General features: G+C 42.2%; 1 protein-coding gene across 1 annotated transcript; it reads left to right on the forward strand.

Moving 5' to 3' along the window:
• The first annotated feature begins 7,755 nt into the window (after nt 1-7,755).
• Nucleotides 7,756-17,121, forward strand: nexn (nexilin (F actin binding protein)). Its single transcript, XM_030050503.1, has 12 exons — nt 7,756-8,109; nt 8,231-8,428; nt 9,036-9,120; nt 9,241-9,389; nt 11,057-11,257; nt 11,353-11,526; nt 11,625-11,813; nt 11,907-12,098; nt 13,404-13,601; nt 13,896-14,117; nt 15,275-15,463; nt 15,581-17,121. The coding sequence occupies exons 1-12, from the start codon at nt 7,771-7,773 to the stop codon at nt 15,962-15,964; spliced, it is 2,520 nt and encodes an 839-aa protein (XP_029906363.1). The 5' UTR covers nt 7,756-7,770; the 3' UTR covers nt 15,965-17,121.
• Nucleotides 17,122-18,211: the final 1,090 nt, after the last annotated feature.

The raw sequence follows: 18,211 nt of genomic DNA on the forward strand, positions 1-18,211 counted from the left end.
GATTTCTGAGTTTTACATTTTCAATAACAGTCACGCATGTTTAAAAATCAAAATGCAAGACCATGAAATGTTCTGTGTAGATAATAATGTGACAAAATATTTCATGATTCAAAACTGTCTCCCTGACAATGGCATCACTCAGAATCACAACCTGAGTCATACAACAAACAGTAGCTATTCAGACAGACGGTAGGCTACACCAAACTACTAACATCAGCATCAGATGGGAAATGAACCTGTTCCATATGAAGCTGTGGTCAGGAGCCCAGAATCAGACAAGTGGAAAAAGAGTGAATGGCAAACACTTCATTCTTCATTTAACTCAGTGCACACACACTGAAGTATGGGGCTACATTATAATGTAATAATAACAGGGAGGAAAGTAATGGTATAATGGAAGTGGGTAAATCCCACATCCCCGTCCCAATACACACACAGGTTAGAATGAAATGGATTTTTGAAGGTAGATACACCACCGATATTCTTTATTCTTTATTCTGAATTTGTATCTCCTTTATCTTCCAGAAATTGGTCACTAATCTTCCTGGGGTCCCACGCAAAAACAGCAACAATAAAAACAAGCAGTAATAATTAAAATCACACTATATTGATAACACAAAAAGACAAAAACAAGCCAAATGTAAATAAGGAAAATAACAAAAATAGTAACCTGCAATGAAAACAAAAGCAAAATTGTCAGATACGCAACAACAAAAAGCAAAAAATAAAATAGTTTTAAAAATCTGAGACAACCACATTAATATCTACAAGAAATTCACCAGTTTTTTGGAAATACTTGCATTACCAGTGGAGATGAGGGGCATGGCTGTGCTGCTCAGCCAGAAGTATTTCCTTTCTAATCATGTTCATTTTTCAGTTATTCATTGTAATTAAATCTACATTTAGTCTTTCAACAAACAGCCAAAATGACTAAATTCTAAATATATAAGCTATAATAATTAGTGATTTATCATTCCACGTATTTTTGTTATTATACTATGTAATGCAACACGTCAGAGGCATTGTTCCATCTCTTTTCACTAGGGGGCAGTGGGAGGTCCAGTGAGTCTGTACCAGCTCTTCAGCTTCAGAGACAATAGCAGGAAGGAACCTTTAGTGGTCCCTGCAGGTTTTTCAAAAGGAAAAAATAAGGTGGAGATTTTAGACCAAGACTATCTTCACTGAATATAATACTTTAGCAGAGAACACAGCTTTCTTTATGATTTCAATCTGTGAATTGGAAGAGCAATTAAATACTCTACATTTGTGAGACCAAAGCATATAGCCGTTTAATTAACTGCTGACTGGTGCTGCATATTTGAAAGTTTAATAAAGATTATGCTGGATTTGTGGATGTTCCAGTGATGTTGATTATTCCTTTAAGTCACTGCGTACACCATCACTACCGGTCTCTGTCCAGATCCGAGGCATGGAAAAGTTCTGTGTAATTGATAAGTCCACTGTTCAACCAGCCAGTGGGTGCAGACCCAAGTTTGCTTGTCAGTGATCCTTAATATAGCCAGTGCCTGTTAGCTGATAGCACTGACATGATGCTGTCTGAATACTCGATGCAAAGGGAGGAAATAGGGCTTTTTCAGCTCTGGGCCATTTTGGATCACATTTTACCTCTGGGGCAAAGTATGACCCACCACCCCACTTTGCGTAACTGCAAATGTGCATAGTATTCGTGTCATTTTATCTCACTTTAACTGGCATTAAATGAAACTAATGTAATCTGCAATGAGTACCCTGTTAAAGAAGGTTCTTGTCCAGTGTTAAAATGGTTAAAATGGTCCAGACCAGTGTTGTGAGTGCTCAGCCTGCTCTGCCGACCCTGGTACATGGCACCTGTTCAGCGGTGGGGTTGCTTTTCCACTGCACACATGACAGCTGAGCTCTTAGCAACCACAGCTGGGGACCCTGAGAGCTCAGAGACCACACTGCAAACTGTAGTCCTTACTTGAGTAGCTTAAGAGGGGAGGTAACTGTTTAAAAGTAAACCTCACCAAAAATACATGTGCATCCACATCAGTGTGTTCTACATATAAACTGATTTGCACGGACACAAATTTTTTTTTACAATTTTCTCAATCTAACAAGACCCACAGACCTCTAGAGTGTACTTTGAGGGTCCTGGTGTGTCACTTGTGCCACCTCAGTTCACCCTGCAAGAACAACCCTAACTGAATATCTCTGCAGCCCCACAGCTTTCAGATCATCTTACACACTAGAGCTGTCCAGCTAATAGACAGGTGTTCAGTAATTGCATGCTATTCTGTACGGCTCGGTGACATCCTTCTCATTTTTGTGCACACAATGGCTCAGCAACTTAGTGAAAACAATATTAGGGTATGCTACTTGGTGGAGATTTGGGTCCAAAGTGTCCTCCATGTTGGAATATGTGAGTATTATTATCGTAAACAACTTTTGATCAGAGAACTGATGATATTTGTTGATATTAATTAACTGGTTCTTTTCAAGGTGTTGCTGCCTGTATCCCTCACCTAACACAGACTTGACCTGCTGTTCCAGTTCACCGGGACTTCACCGGGGGTGTGTTGGCTTCATAAGGGCTGTACCACCTCAGAAATGTTCACAGGGGTGTAAGGGCTGAGCTGCAGCAGCTGAGACTGAGGCTCGGTCTGACTCAGGCTAGCTGTCCATACAGTGCTGATTAGCTGTCACAGCTGTAGAGCTATTTATGGCAGTCCCCTTGTTGTCGCTGATGGCCTGCAGCCCTCTGGACTCCAGAAGGCAGCACAGTTCAAAGACCTGACTCTCCCCCAACTCAAGCTGTAACCTTGAGGAGGAAGTGAGTGAAATGACATGGTGAAAAAAGTGGCATGTCTGTCGTGCCTGTTCTTGTGACGTACTTTCTTGGAAGGTCGATTGAAATGTAACTTCAAGAAGACTGGAATCACATTTGCGCACATGAAGATGCCTGCATAAGCCACTGTGTCCAGTTTCTGTGAGATTCAAGGCTCCCTGTGTCTTTGTCTCACTACATTTCTCTCTCTCACAGTGAATAACAAAGTATGCTGGTGTGGCTCTCAGATTTCAGCTCCAGTATCAGACGGGGGTTTAAGCCTCTCTCGCTGGGGGCTTCCCCTGGCCTTGCACCTCTCTGGACACTGGAAGTGAACGCTGAAATTATGTAACATTCCAATCTCAGTTTCAGCTGACAGTGACCTTTAACCTGTAATGTAGTGAGAGCAAACTCTTACCTCTTACTCTTACCATGGACCATGTTACCTTAAGCCAGCCGAGGCTTTCCAATCAATGCATATACTAAAATATCATCATTAATCAGTTACAAAGGCAGCTTCCTCTATAGCCCAGCTCTTGAAGACATTTGCTGTGATTTGTGTGGCATAGCCTTGCAAAATTTACAATGGAATAAATACGTTTGTTTTTCATAAGGGTCATTTTTTGATGCCAACATCATGTCCATAGCTGATGTGATCTGTGAGGAGGGTTTGGTCACTGAGTGAGTCAGCAGCTGTGCATGGAGCCATTAGAGGAGACAAATGTGTCTGAATCATGGTTTCTATTTACATTCATTACAAGTCAAAGCCATTTTCTCATCTTAGTTTAAAGGTAGACTCACACTTTATTGATAGGATACTATATATATATATATATATATATATATATATATATAAGCTTATGGTTTATATTATCACAATTATTTTACATCTTTTTTAATTTAGTTATTTTTATTCTTTTATCTTTTAATAATAAGAAGAATATAATAACTATAACAGCAACAATATGCATTTTCTTCATTATTTTCTATGTAGATTTTATCTCTATTTTTTTCATTGTATTGTTTTAACTTTGATTTTTTTTTTTTTTTTTTTTTTTTTTTTTTTGACTTTTAATTGAATTGAATTGTTCTAACTCTGGATTGCATTGTATTAATTTCTCTGTACAGCACCTTGCCTCTACCCCTGTGTATGAAATGTGCTTTACAGCCTAAATAAAACTGCCTTGCCTTGCCTTATGACCTCAAGTGAGTGATATGACTCGACTTGATGGCTTGATAATGATTATAATAAGATCAGGTGACTCTTTACAAGTTGACAATAAAGCCTTGTGGCTCTTGACAAGTTGCCATGCGTTCTAACTGTCATTGCATAGCACAGTGGCAGTGATATCTGGGTTACTTCACGCAGGAAAAACAAAAGGCAGGTTGGTATCCCTGTCAGCAGATAAGGCAGGCATCCCAGCTCTAATAGCCAACAAGTAGCTTTGATAGTGTCAGTTTAGATATAAAGATTTTCCATGAGACTTAGACCAACAGGAATGCAGTCTTGCTGAACAGCAGAAGACGGTGAAACTCACCCACTTCTACCTTGGTAGGCTGTTCTGTGTAAATTTGTAAATGTAAGCTTCATGGATTAGGCATGGATCACTGGCTACTTGAATGAAAACAACATAGATATATAAGCCACAGATATGGGCCACGGCAATATTATAACACAAACATGACTGACAGATTAGGCAAAGGATTCAGGTAAAGCTACTGTACCAACATAACCACAGATTAAATAGCACCCAATGTAGTGATGCCACAGCAGGTAAACATGTCTTTTTTTGTTGTTTTGTTTTGGTAAATCTCTAGTTCAAACCATGAACATACAAAGAAGACAACAACATCGCTCACAGACAGATGGAGCATTGACACAACAAAACAAAAAGTACAAAACAAACTCAACGAAAAAGAGAAGAAAAAATTATAAGCAACAAAACATATTAAACAAATAAAACAATTAATTAAAATCTTGAAAATATTGCATACATTCATTGTTTTGATAGCTTTGTGTGTGTGTGTGTGTGTGTGTGTGTGTGTGTGTTCCACTTCCTTCATAAATAAAAAGATTTTTTTTTTTGTAAATTTACATTTGTGAATGTGGAATTCGGCAAGTGATAAAATCAGATTAATAAGGCTAATTGCTGCACATAAACATATTATTAGGCCCCGCCAATGACGTCACTAATGAGTATTACACACATATTGATCTCCATAGGAAATACTGGGTTAAATGAAATATACCATAAGTGCACAAAGGTCCCTATAAAGTTGCCAATGAGCATTTAGGTCACACTATTTACTGTGGAAAAAGTGCGTTTCCCTATGAATTTTGAGCAGGAGACTTGCAGCTGTGGGTGCAGATGATCAGAGAGGGACTCGGCGTGTGTGAGGCAACAGCTGAACCCGCCGCTGGCTCGCGCGGAATGCGGTATCCGGTGGAAAGTAACGGTACTTTTATGGAAACGGCTCACCAACGCGTAACCTCAGCCAGTGGGTCTTGGAGCCGCCGCACAGAGCTCGCTGTGGACGCGTCTGGGATCGCTGCTCTCTGGCATGTACCTCTAGTCCCGGCCTCTGATATAGGCTACATTAAAGGATTTTTTCTGAAAATAAGAAGGACGACAGCACACTAAGGAGGTAAACTCACATTTTTTTTAAAATTATTATTAAGTGGCAATGTAAATCCTTCCGACAGGTGTAAAAATAGGTGCACTCATCAGAGTGGACAAGGTCAGTTGTTTCTATTTACGCGTAGCTAAACTCTGTGGTATTACATTTATAATATAGGCTAATGTATGGAAAAACCTGCTCTCTTAGTCTCATCAGTTCCAAACACTATTTTCGTCACGGCTTCCTAATGCAGATTTCACATCACTAATTGAATATTTGATCAGTCATACACCACAGACACGTGGCAACTTGCTGATTTTCATATTGAGTTGAGGCTGCAGCTATCAGAGAGGTAGCTACAATAACTAGATTCATTAATGCCAGACTGCTTAAGGACTTTTTGACACAGGCTGTCATGACATTTTGTGCCAGCTGAGAACATAATGGCAGCTAGAAATAGGACCTTGCTTGCCAGACCATAGGGTTAACGATGGTAGTTGAAGCTATTAATGTATTTGCAGGAAATAGGTTAAAAAAAAAAAAATAGCTATGACTGGCTGTATTTTTTTTCTTTAAAATAGTCTCTGAATATTAAAGAGACATCAATAAGGAGTTATTATAATGACATAAAGAAGGATGTGATAGAGAACCATTACTCACATGATGGTTTATTTGTCTCTGAGGCTTCTCTGTAACCAAATACAGAAGGTTCATCACCATTTGGGTCTAGATTTATTAAAATAGTGATGCATCTCACTCACTAGTTCATATATACATTTTAATACCATTCAAGTCACTAATGATTTTCTATTCATAAACAGGTTTTAATTGTACCTAGTTAGTCAGGAAAAGGGTTTTTGGTGTACTGGAAAAAAGAGAACAAATTCAAAAACTGGAGCTCAACCTGAAGGCTGCTTTATGAAACCATCAGGTGGCTGATGGAGCCAACATGATGTTCAACTTGTGCTCAGTCTTCTGACCTTCCCTCTTGTCAGTCATCTTTGTTATTGGACCTGCAAAGCAATTTAGATAACAGATCCAGGAAAAGAAAATGATAATAATCATTAAGCTTCAGGCATTCTGCTGTCACTGTACCTTGTATTAATAATCACAAAGCAACCTCAGACAAGATGCACTGGCCTATTCAATGATTTTTTATTTTATTTTTATTTTATTTTTTAATTTTTTTTCTATCCTTTGTAATTTCAGTAAATTCCGTTACATTTGACTGTAGAGCTTGCTTATAAGGTTTTTGCTGATGAAACTGAAAAGAACATTAATGTGGAACTTCCAGCTCCACTGTATGTAAGACTTGAGAAGTAATTTAGACCTGCAGCAACATATACTTACAATCGACTCTTTTCAAGACCTGCTCAGAAGACTTTTTAAGCTCACTGGACTGGACATATGAGGAGAACTACACTTGTGATTGAAATATCACAGTGAGGGCTTGTTTCTTGACTGGTGATAAGGTACTAAAGTTGTGACCAAGCCCACACATAATTTCAAACTGGACTGCTGTAAGTGTCAGTTTTTGTCAGAAAGACGGGCTGTTCCATGATACACAAGTCTACAATAGAATACCCCATGGTGCCTTGGTGTGGTATGGCACTTAAATGACCAAACTCAAATGAGCAAGGTCACATCACTGTATGATGTGAGTTTCTAAACTAATTTCATACCTGAATAGACGAGGTATTTCAGAACACTGATAAACAGCAACAGTTTTAGTGTTGGCTGACTAACAGCCCAAACAGCTCTCATTGGTCCAGTTGTCTTGCTGTCAGTCTGGCCGTTTTGTCAAGGGTCTGTGGGGCGACATGTTGGTGCCAACTTGAGCTCCATCCAACTGCCTATCACCTATCAGAAATAGCCATGATCACATGTCCTGGACACACAAGTGGGCTATAATTAGAGTCCAACAGACCTCCAGTGTGCGCCGTCTCAACATACTGGGAAGTGGAGGAGCCCTCTTTTCCCCTTAACTCTGTAGTCAAGTGCCTGTCGGATACAAATCCCACCACCAGACATGGAAGCTTCCAGCTGCTTGAGGAAAATAAATGAATGAGAAGAGGCTGAAATGACAAGTGTTTGATATTTCGTCATATCAAATGAAATTATAATTCAATTATGAATGAATTGTGTCAAAGTATTTATATCTTTTGCATTTTGGTGTGCATAAAGCTGATTGCCAGATATGGTTCCTGCATAAAAACAACAACTTTCACTAATCACATTTAGGATTCAAAGTAACAAGACAACCTAATGACATTTATACCCTTCCTTTGCTTTGCAGGTAACATTTGAACAGAGCCTGTTCGTCAACTTGTCATTGTGCTGCAAACATGACCGAGGTGGCACAGGTCACAGCCGATGTCTCTCAGAGCATGGAAGACGTCGCAAACGAACACGAACATGATGAGTGTGATTCAGCGATTGAGAAAAGTGCGGAGGAATCACACGATGATGGCAAAAAGACTCCTAATGTGAACGATGAAGCCAGCGATGAGACTGACACGGCACGCGTTAACGGTGTGGACCACAAAGAGGAGGACACAGCCCGGGAGACACAGGGCAAATCAGTGGCCGTAAACGGCAAAGCACAAGACCCAAAGGAGGATGATGCTCCAAAAGACACAGATGAGTCACCACAGAATATTTCTGATGTGGCGCTAAAGCAAGAGGTAAAACAGGAATGTAGAAAGAAGAGTGTGCTAAATGTTAATGATTCTCTAACCCTTCACATAGACCTTCCCCTTCTGTCTAAGAACGTCATTCATTCTTGTGTCTCCTCCTTCACCTTAGAGACTCCTCAGATCCAGAAAGCTGGTGGCCAAGAGCTACGTCCCCAAACTAAACAAGGAGAAGGGGGACGTGAAGAACAAGTTTGAGGCCATGCAGAAGGCCAGGGAGGAGCGCAGCAGGCAGAGGAACCAAGATGAGCAGCAGAAGAGGAAGGAGCAGTACATCAAGGAGAGAGAGAGGAACCGCCGGAAGCAGCAGGTCAAAGACAGATAACCCTACTAACCCACAGCCGTGACCTGCATGGCATGATGAGGCATGACCAGGTGACAGCGCTGCCAGTTTGTGTGAGAAATCACTGTCTTCTACACACCAGCATCAACCCACATAATATTTCATATAGTTAACCAATTAAGTATTTGGATTACTTCATATAATAATAATCTCTGGTTTGTGTTTGATATACAAATGGGATCATTTTAACCCAATTAACATGCTCCTAGGGGCATTGAAGAAAATAACCTGATTGGTAGCTGACTGTTTTCCAAGCTCTAATCTAGAATCACTGTGGTGAATAAATGTGTCAGTACGGTGGGATGTGAGTGGATTATCCATGATGCGCAGAGAGAACAACCTCTTTGTGTGCGGCTGTTCTGTCGCTCGCCAGGATGGGACACCTACGCTCATCCTCCTCTCTGTGCCACAACAGTATGCACCAATCAAAAGCACACCTGCAGGTCACATGACCCAGCTAATAGCAGGGATTAGGCCCTTGTTCTTGCTGGGACCAGCATGGCTCCAGAGGGGCAAAGCAGATGATCCCAGCTAAACCGTAACCTCACCATACTCTCCATCTGATCCACCACAGATAAAGGAACTCCTCGCCTCCAGCGATGAGGAAGAAGAGGTGAAGCCCAGCAAGGTAGAAAAATCGTACGTGCCCAAGATCACAGGTACGATGTGTTGATGGGATGGGAAGGTCAGGGAAGACAGATTTTCAGTGAGCGGCCTGGTAGGATGGCTGGAGGAACAGAAACAGCACTAACAACCTGTGTTCTGCTCTTGGTCCTCAGGAAGTGTAAAGGGGAAATTTGCCGAAATGGAGAAACAAAGACAAGAGGAGGAAAAGAAGAGGATGGATGAGGAGAGGAGGAAGAGGACCGCCCAGGACAGCATGGAAAAAGCAAAGATTAAAAAAGAATTGGCTCAGAAAGCTGCAGAGGTATGTAAGCGCGGTCGGGGGTGGGTGAGAGGGGGATACCTTTGTACAGTATTGGGCCACAGCAAATGGGAAATGGGACAGTGTGTCTAGATTATTTAGCCACTGGCTTTCTGGAGGGAATGGCTTACTTGTACCCGTGATCATTCAGGTAATCCTCAGCTGCCACTTGGACGAGTTATTTTAAGGGGCATTTGGAAGCCAAACAGTTGGCCTAGGTTGAATGTAAGCCTAAAACAAGCCATAGGGTTGCTGTAGCCTCATGGCCAGCTTGCACGGGCACCGTTTGGCTTAATAATTGCTCCCATTAAATCTTAGACTATAGGAGCTGCGGTGATTAGAAGGATGATGGCAGGTTATGTTGTTTTATCAAGGGTTTCCAAACAGACATCTTCACAAAACAGATGGTGAGAAGTAAACTGAGTGTTTTGGCCTAATACACCTTGGGACAGCGTAGTTCTCAGGAATGGTTAAACTTTATGTAATTGTCCTTGATCCAGATAGGCAATTATACCAAATTACAATTCTGGTCTCGTTCAATAAAACCAGTCTAAGTAATAGTGGTCATACCAGCGCTGTACATATTTATCAGCCATAGAAAAACAATTTTAACAGGACACTGTGACTACATTGGCTATTTTGTCAAGCCTACCAACTCACTCCATATGTTTCCCATTCATCCTTGAATATTTGTGCCACTGTTTATCTTTATCAACAGTCATATCAAATCATACGAACATCATCAGCAACACTTACCCTCATGCTGAAGCCCAAAGCTGACTCATTACTTACAATATGTCGTTCTCGTTCTCCCATACTCATTCATTGCTTGCATGTCTAAAATAAGTATGGACTCAAACAAAAACAAAATCCAGAAAAATAATGTTACACTAAAAATCTACAGTTACATTAACTAGACTACTTGAAACAACTTACTTGCACCTGTTATTTCACATTACCATGATCTTGCTTGCCCTATTATTAGTATTATTTTTCATCATGTTGCCTCAGTATAGCCCGGCTGTATGTTAAACAAGGTGACACTGTGTTAGAGACGCTAAGGTAGCCCTTGGAGTGCAGAGCGGGCTACTGTCTCAATACGAAAACACTAAAACAATCGGTTTGAATCTGAGGAAGCAATGACTCGATGACTTAGAAAACAACTGGGCTGACACACTTACAGCGCTGCCTGGAGCACAGACACTGCCAGGTGTAGACAGCATGTGACTGGCAACTGTTTCCCACACCACTCACTGACCTCATTAGCTCCAGACCTCCTCCTTGCTATGACTGAATTAGACTCTCCTATCTTAGACTGACACCCATACACTGACCCACTGCAAATGGTGACCATTTGGCCAGCAGGACACCCCTCCCCTCCCTTCCTCCCACAATACCAGTTTATCTTAAGTGTGTTTGTGGGTATGCAGTGTGACCTAAATTTGCTTTCACCTCTACCACTGAACAGTTGAAGTGTGCCACCCCACCTAGAGGAACGAAATCTACTTTGTATTATTTCCAATGGAGTTTTACCATTAAATTAGGCCTTGTGACCCTCCACACAACTTCACAATATCTTATATTTTTTCACCGTTCATTTTCATTTTATGAACGTCTTAGTCCATGTAGTACTTTAAACAACCTCACATTATCTTTCATATATCCTCTAGGAGGGAGATGACACAATCCTGGTGCGGGTGGTGCCAGCAAAGGCCTCGCGAGCTCCAGGCAAAATCCAGATGAACTTTGAGGATATGGAGAAGAGTAGGGAGGAAGAGTTGAAAAAGAAGGCGGAGGACGAGAAGAAGCGACGTTACGATGAACACAGGCGCTCCTTCAGGGATGCCAAGCGGCGCTCATTCGCTCAGCAGGCAGGTTGAGGGGAAATGCCATTTGGGTTTTTAACAGTCAACATAAGGATCACTGATCACAGTTTAACACTGAATCCTCAAACTCTTGGCTTTAGGATGATGAAGAGAAACCTGTAGAGAAGGAGCAGGTGACACCCGGGAAGCTAAAGCTGTCCTTTGAGGAGCAGGAGAAGGAGAGGCAGGAGCAGAGGAGAAAGCAGGCTGAGGAGGATGCCAAACGCCGCCTGCTAGAAGAGAAGAAGGCCTTCGAGGAGGCAAAGCTGGAAATGGTAAACAAGATCCAAACATATCAATTATTCCATGAAGGTCTTGGAAAGTTGCACATTTTACAAGTTACCCAGCATTCACTGTGTTTTCTGTCTTTCAGGGAGAGGATGAGGACGACACTCTGCAAGCTCAGGAGGAGAGGGAGGAAATCCGCCCTGGAAAGCTGAGGCTGAGCTTTGAGGAAGTGGAGAGGCAGAGGGTGGAAGGGGAGAAAAAGAAAGCAGGCGAGGAGGCCAAGAAACGAATGGAGGAGGAGCGAAGAGCCTTTGCCGAAGCCAGGAAAAGCATGGTCAATATACTATAATTTCAGCTCACGAATACGGGGAGCCTCATTTAGAGATGTTAAATGAAAACTGAGTTTAGGCTTTGTGTTCTCACCCAGCTTGTAGAGGAGGACGATGAAGTGCTGATGGCCATGCTGAACCTGGAGGGTAGTAAGCCAGGCAAGCTGTGTGTCAGCTTTGAGGAGATGGAGCGCCAGAGAAGAGAGGAGGAGCAGAAAAAGGCAGAGGAAGAAGCCAAGAGGAGGCTGGAGGAGGAGAAGAGGCTCTTTGCTGAGGCACGCAAGACCATGGTAAGTCTGCATAACCCACGTGCAACAGATGCATATCTGCCTGATGATTAACCTGTCAAAACTGCAGCATGTTGCTGATGTTTGTCTTCAGTTTAATTTGCTGCCGCTGTGCTGGTCAACCCATCGTTGTGCAAAAGATCCTCGTTCTCAAAGGGGCTAACCTGGGTGAAATAAATAGATTTAACTAAACATCCAAACAAAAACATACCTATATACCTTTACTTTAAAGTTTTCATTGCAGCTGTGCTTTAAGTTTAATTTGATTATTAGTTGCTTGTTATTTCTTGCAGCATGTAAGCCTTGCACTGACATCATCTGACAACATAGACCAACCCAGTCTGATCTACTTAAAACTAACCCCTATTCTAACATGTGACACTATCTAAATGCTAGCTGTAACTGAATGTGGCCTAACGGTATTTGTTGACAAACTGTGTATTATTCTGGTGGGCTCAAATGGTACACCTCTACTACTGTTTCCTTTTCCAAATTATTCCAAAGAGCCCTGTCCTGGATCAGCAAAAGTCTTCAAATGGAGATGGAGAAGTAAGATATTTTCCATTTAAAATGTATTTTGCTTTTGATGTTATGAGAGGAAACAACCACTGTGCAGTGACTGTCCGATTTTGCTTTAATGTTGTCTTTTACATGTGTGTCCAACAATACAAAATGGCTCCTGCTTAATTTTATGCTGCTTTTAATGTGTTCTGTAAGGTTGATAAGTAGGTGGACTTGACTAATTGTTTTGTCCTGTAATAATTGTGTAACAAATTGATCAAAGCCCCTAACTAGAAGAGTACAGGCAGTAGAGTACAGATCTCCTCCAGGCGTGTTGTGGTACTTTGGAGTGCAAATTTGGACAGGAACAATGCCAAAAGAAAAGTGATGTAAAATGTGAATTTCAAAGTGTAAATGCCAACATTATCTGTCTGTGTGTGGGCATATATGTCTGCCTCTAATCTCGCACACTACTCTTATGGTTGCAGTAATTCAAAACCTTTGAAAAAACCTGTTTAATACTGCAATTGAGTGCTAATTCCTCAGCTTCTCAGCAGGCAATTCCTCCGTATTTTCGCTTCTTCAGGAAGGCATACACATATGACTAAACACATGATTCCCTCCAGACTGACGCCTGATGGAGAAATAATTAGGCTTGGTCACTCAGGCATTTTCCCTTTTCTCTATGATAAATCGAAGCCAATAGTTGCTTAGACAATAATGACACATGCACCTAAAACTGGATTCACTTCCAACTAACAGACACCTCCAATTAACCGAGGCGTCTGCATGTGAATGTGTGTGCAGGTGGCAGATGAGGGGGAGGATGGCATGGTGAAGAGTGAGTCTCAGGAAGCGCTAAGCCCTGGCAAACTGGAGATCAACTTTGAGGAGCTGCTGAAGCAGAAGGAAGAAGCTGAGAGGAGATGCAAGGCAGAGGAGCGCAAAAGGAAGATGGAGCAGGAGAAGCAGGAGTTTGAACAACTCAGACAAGAGATGGGAGAGGTTAGTCTGCAAGATCAAATCCTAAATCTTTCGACCATTTTCATTTTGTGTATTTTTCTCACATGTTCTTTAAGGTTTTGACTTGAAGATAATAAGCTCACCATATGTATATATATATTTTTACATGTCTTGAAAATGCAGTTGTCAGAATTCAAATGTTCAACAGTATTACAACAGGGGGCGCTATGCTGCCATAAGAGAATCCACTCTGCACCTTCTGGTCTGCAGTTTCGTTTCCATCATTTACACTGTCCTCAAAACTATGCCAACTACACTGGTTTCTTTTTTTTATAGGATGAAGTGAATGAAAGCTCTGATACTGTGAGCAAAGAGTATGAGGAGCTGACAAAGCTCAAGAGGACCGGCTCCATCCAGGCCAAGAACCTCAAGTCCAAGTTTGAGAAGATCAAACAGCTGACCGATGAAGAGATTCAGAAAAAGATCGAGGAGGAGAGGGCACGGAGGAAGGCCATTGATGACGAAATCAAAGAGAGAGAAGCTGAGAGGTTCCAAGAGGTATAAATACCTGTCATCATTTGTTTCTTTCAAAAAGGACTTGTACTATTAGGATCTCAGGGAAGTCTGCATGCATGATTTGTGGAAATTACTGAACCTGTCTCAATATGCATAATTACACAATCACTCTATTTTCAGTAACTTTGATTTTCATGGTTTAGCTTAACTGAAGCTTTACATGGTGTGGAGCATCTTTTATGACCTCGGGGCCTGTGAGGCACATTCAGAACTCATCACCTGCTCATCAGCTGGAAAACAAATCTATTTTCTGAAATCCTGGGGCCAGATGCATAAAACGTTGTAGATTCATGACTAAAACTGTGTGTACGCACAAAGCCAGAAATATGCATACACATTCTTTTCGGCAGATTTATAAACCGATGTGTACGCATGCTTCTGTTTTATAAACCTCAGTCTTTGTGTAATTGTTCACACATGCACAAGCCTAATGCCCATGGAGTCGGGTACACCCCTAGTTAGCTCATTTGAGTATAAATACCTGTTGCTGTTCATTAATGTTTTTAGACATGGCAACTAAAAGGAGAGCGAGGTCCTTTAACATCACCAGAGACGAAAATGCTGCATGTCATTACACACAGTTCAGCCTATTTATAGCGCTCATCATAATGACTTTTAATTGATTACAGGTGTGTCTCCTAATAAATCCACCCATCAGTCTATCTGTATTATGTGTGACACAATGCAACAGACATGTTCTCACCCATAAATATAATAATTAAAATATAAATAGGTTTGTACAAACATACACGCACAATGAAATTGGATATTAAGGACACTTAGTATATTGAAATAATAAGGTTACAATAATAATGTGGCAGAAATTCTACTTTCATGTTATTTTCTACCACTACTCCACCAGCCTGTAGACAAACCTCTGTGTACTCGTGGTGTGAGGTCTGCGGGAAGGAATGCACATTCTCACCGCACATTCTTTTTTATAAATACCAATATCTGTGTAGAAAATAGCATCTGCATGTGTCTGCGTGTATGTAACGTTTATATATCTGGCCCCTGGAATTTTAGTTTGTTGTAGAATCAAGCTTCGCAGCGGTGATATGTGACTAACGTGGTTGCACTCTTACAACTCAGACATTACACCAGTGGAAGGTTATATTGAGAGGCCTGTATTTTTTCAGGAGGATGAGGAAGTAAACATGAGCCCAGTGAAGGCTGATGAGTCACCGTTCAAACAGAAGGTGGACATGCGAGCCCGGTTCGAACAAATGGCCAAAGCCAGAGAGGAGGAGGAAAGGAGGAGGGTAGAGGAGCAGAAGCTGCAGAGGATGCAGTTTGAGCAGCAAGAGATTGATGCCGCCCTCCAAAAAGTAAATATCTCCTCGTGTTGTGTTGCTGAAAGTGTGGCTGATGTGTGTGGCGTGACCATTCCGGCGCAAGAGTCGCTGGCTTAAGGTCGCTATCACCCTCATGTCATGTCTTTGCAGAAGAAGGAGGAGGAGGAAGAGGAGGAGGGAGGTATCATCAATGGCTCCGCAGCGTATGAGGATGAGGAGGACCATGCCAGATCGGGAGCTCCCTGGTTTAAGAAGCCCCTTAAGAACCAGTCTGTGGTGGACGCAGAGCCGGTTCGGTTCACTGTGAAGATCACCGGAGAGCCCAAGCCGGAGGTGACCTGGTGGTTTGAGGGGGAGATGCTCCAGGACTGTGAGGACTATCAGTACATAGAGAGAGGAGAGACATACTGCCTGTACCTGCCGGAGACCTTCCCTGAGGACGAGGGAGAGTACATGTGCAAGGCTGTCAACAGCAGAGGCACGGCAGCCAGCACCTGCATCCTCACAATAGAAAGTAAGGCCACCTTGGTTTGACTGCATGCCTGCATGATGCCTCCTCTCTTGTTTTTGACCTCTTGTATCCGAAGTGGATCGCATGCTCCTCTTCCTCACGGACTCAGGCTGAGTGGCAGATATGCATAACCGCTCTTCCCTTTCTCCCTCACAGCTGATGACTACTGAGGCCCATCCTCGTTCTGGAAACTTTCCCTGTTGTCTCACACTCCTTTTGTAAAATGTAATCCCTCGTGAGATGGTCAAACAGCGGAGGGAGGAAAATAGCAGTATGCTTGGCATTCCTAAGGGCGGGATACACAACACACGAAAATGGCAAGATGTTGTTTACGTAGTGCTCATTAGTAAAGCTGCGCTCCCTGTTAGAGTAGGAGGATACCTGTGCCAAAAAACAGACAAACTGATTGTTCCCATGCCACAGTTGCACAATATTTCAGTCCTATCATTGCTGCAAGCCCCTCATTAGAGTTGTGATACCAGCTATTTTTAGGTACAGTAAATATCAGAATTCATTGTCCATACACAACAGGAAGGTTGAGTTGGAGGAATTGAAATTTGAAGATATTGTCGCTTGTCCTAATTTTAAAGACCATTATCACAAAACTCAAAGGAATATCAGTGCTCTGCCACTCTGTGACTCCTCAAATCATCAAAATGCAATCAGCATGTAGTTTTCTGCATTCTTAGCCATATTACTATATGGTATTATGATACTTGCCTTATTCCCCATGCTAGTTGTCAGTTTATGTTACCACTTAAGGGTTTATTGACAGTGACATGAAACTTCTCATGGAAACCGCCGTTTTTGCAGGGGTGAAGCAAATGGAAATCACTTGTAAGAGACACTGCCAACATGATGTTCAACATGCATAGCTGGGTGTCAGTAGAACTCCCTGTTTAGCTTCATATAAATGTCATTGCAGTATTACCTAAAATATTATATTTGATTATAATGAACACTTGATTTTGGATTTTTCATGACCCAAAAACATTTTTTTTTTTTTTTTATTTCCCCCCATTCTGAAGTTAATGTAAAAGCGTTGTCATGATTCAGTGGTGTCAGAATCTAGGGTAGGCAAACTGTTTTATGGTTTGATAATGAAAAAAAAATGTTAGTATAATCGAAATATTTGTCATATGTAATAACTGAAAATGTTTTAATAAAAAGTACAAAATAATCACGTGTTGTGATGTCTTTCATGGTCATGCAGGGGAAGATCGGCCTTGCTGTTGGCTACAGCCGGAACATTAACAAGTCTCCAATAAAAGAAATTAATTTCTTCCTTTTGAATAATGTGGATTCTTATAATAGTTAACGAATAACTACACTAACATGCAACAGCAGACAATCTTGAGATGCTCTGACTCATGCGCGCGGGAACTACTTTTTGCCAGGGGGTGCTGCGTATGGGGGGGGGGGGGGGGGTTAAGTGGTTATACGGAAATGCGGGACCTTTTCTAGTAGGTATACGCCGTATACCTGCGTATCACGTAGACTACATCACTGATTTGGAGGCTAAACTTTCAGTGACAGACAACCAGCTGTGCGAGCGCAGCGCAAACAAGAGAGAGAGTTGCAGCAGCATCCGCTGTGCTGGCAGACTCGGCAGCAGGGACGGTTTCTGCGATGGGCAGTGCAACTGCCCAGGGCGCAATCTTCTTGGGGGCGCACGAGAAAAAAAAATCTCCAGTTTTCTAGACTACCGTATTGACCCGCACATGCCGCGGCACCATCAGTCGGCATCAGGATGGCCGGCCGCGGCACCGTCCGATACCGCGCCCACCCGGTCAGGTCTGCCGGATCTGACAGGTGAGCTGCCTCATGCTGGCCAGTGCCGCGGCCGGCTCGCCTGATACCGACTGATGGTGCCGCCTGATGTGTCTCGGTGTGATTGCCCCTCTGCAGTTTTACATGTTTTTCGTTTTCCTTGCATTAGGTGCAGTAGATTAATACACGTTATACTTTCTCCCCCTGTCCACACCCTAAGTGACTGCCACAATCAAGTCATTTTCAAAAGAAAATGACTTTGAAATGTGGTAAAATTAATTTGACATTTATTCCACCCCTCCTCAGCAGGGGGTGCTGCAGCACCCTCAGCACCACCCTTCCCGCGCCCTTGCTCTGACTTCATATTAATGTGAGCTCCTGAGCTCCTGATGCAAGAGGTATATGTATGCATGGCTATGTATGTATGCTGTAATTAAAGTCAGACTGGGGAATAGAATGATGACAAGCAGACTGTTAGGGGGATCCATGCTGCGTTCAAG

This window comes from Myripristis murdjan, chromosome 4 (assembly GCF_902150065.1).
Source record: "Myripristis murdjan chromosome 4, fMyrMur1.1, whole genome shotgun sequence".
Taxonomy (NCBI): domain Eukaryota; kingdom Metazoa; phylum Chordata; class Actinopteri; order Holocentriformes; family Holocentridae; genus Myripristis; species Myripristis murdjan.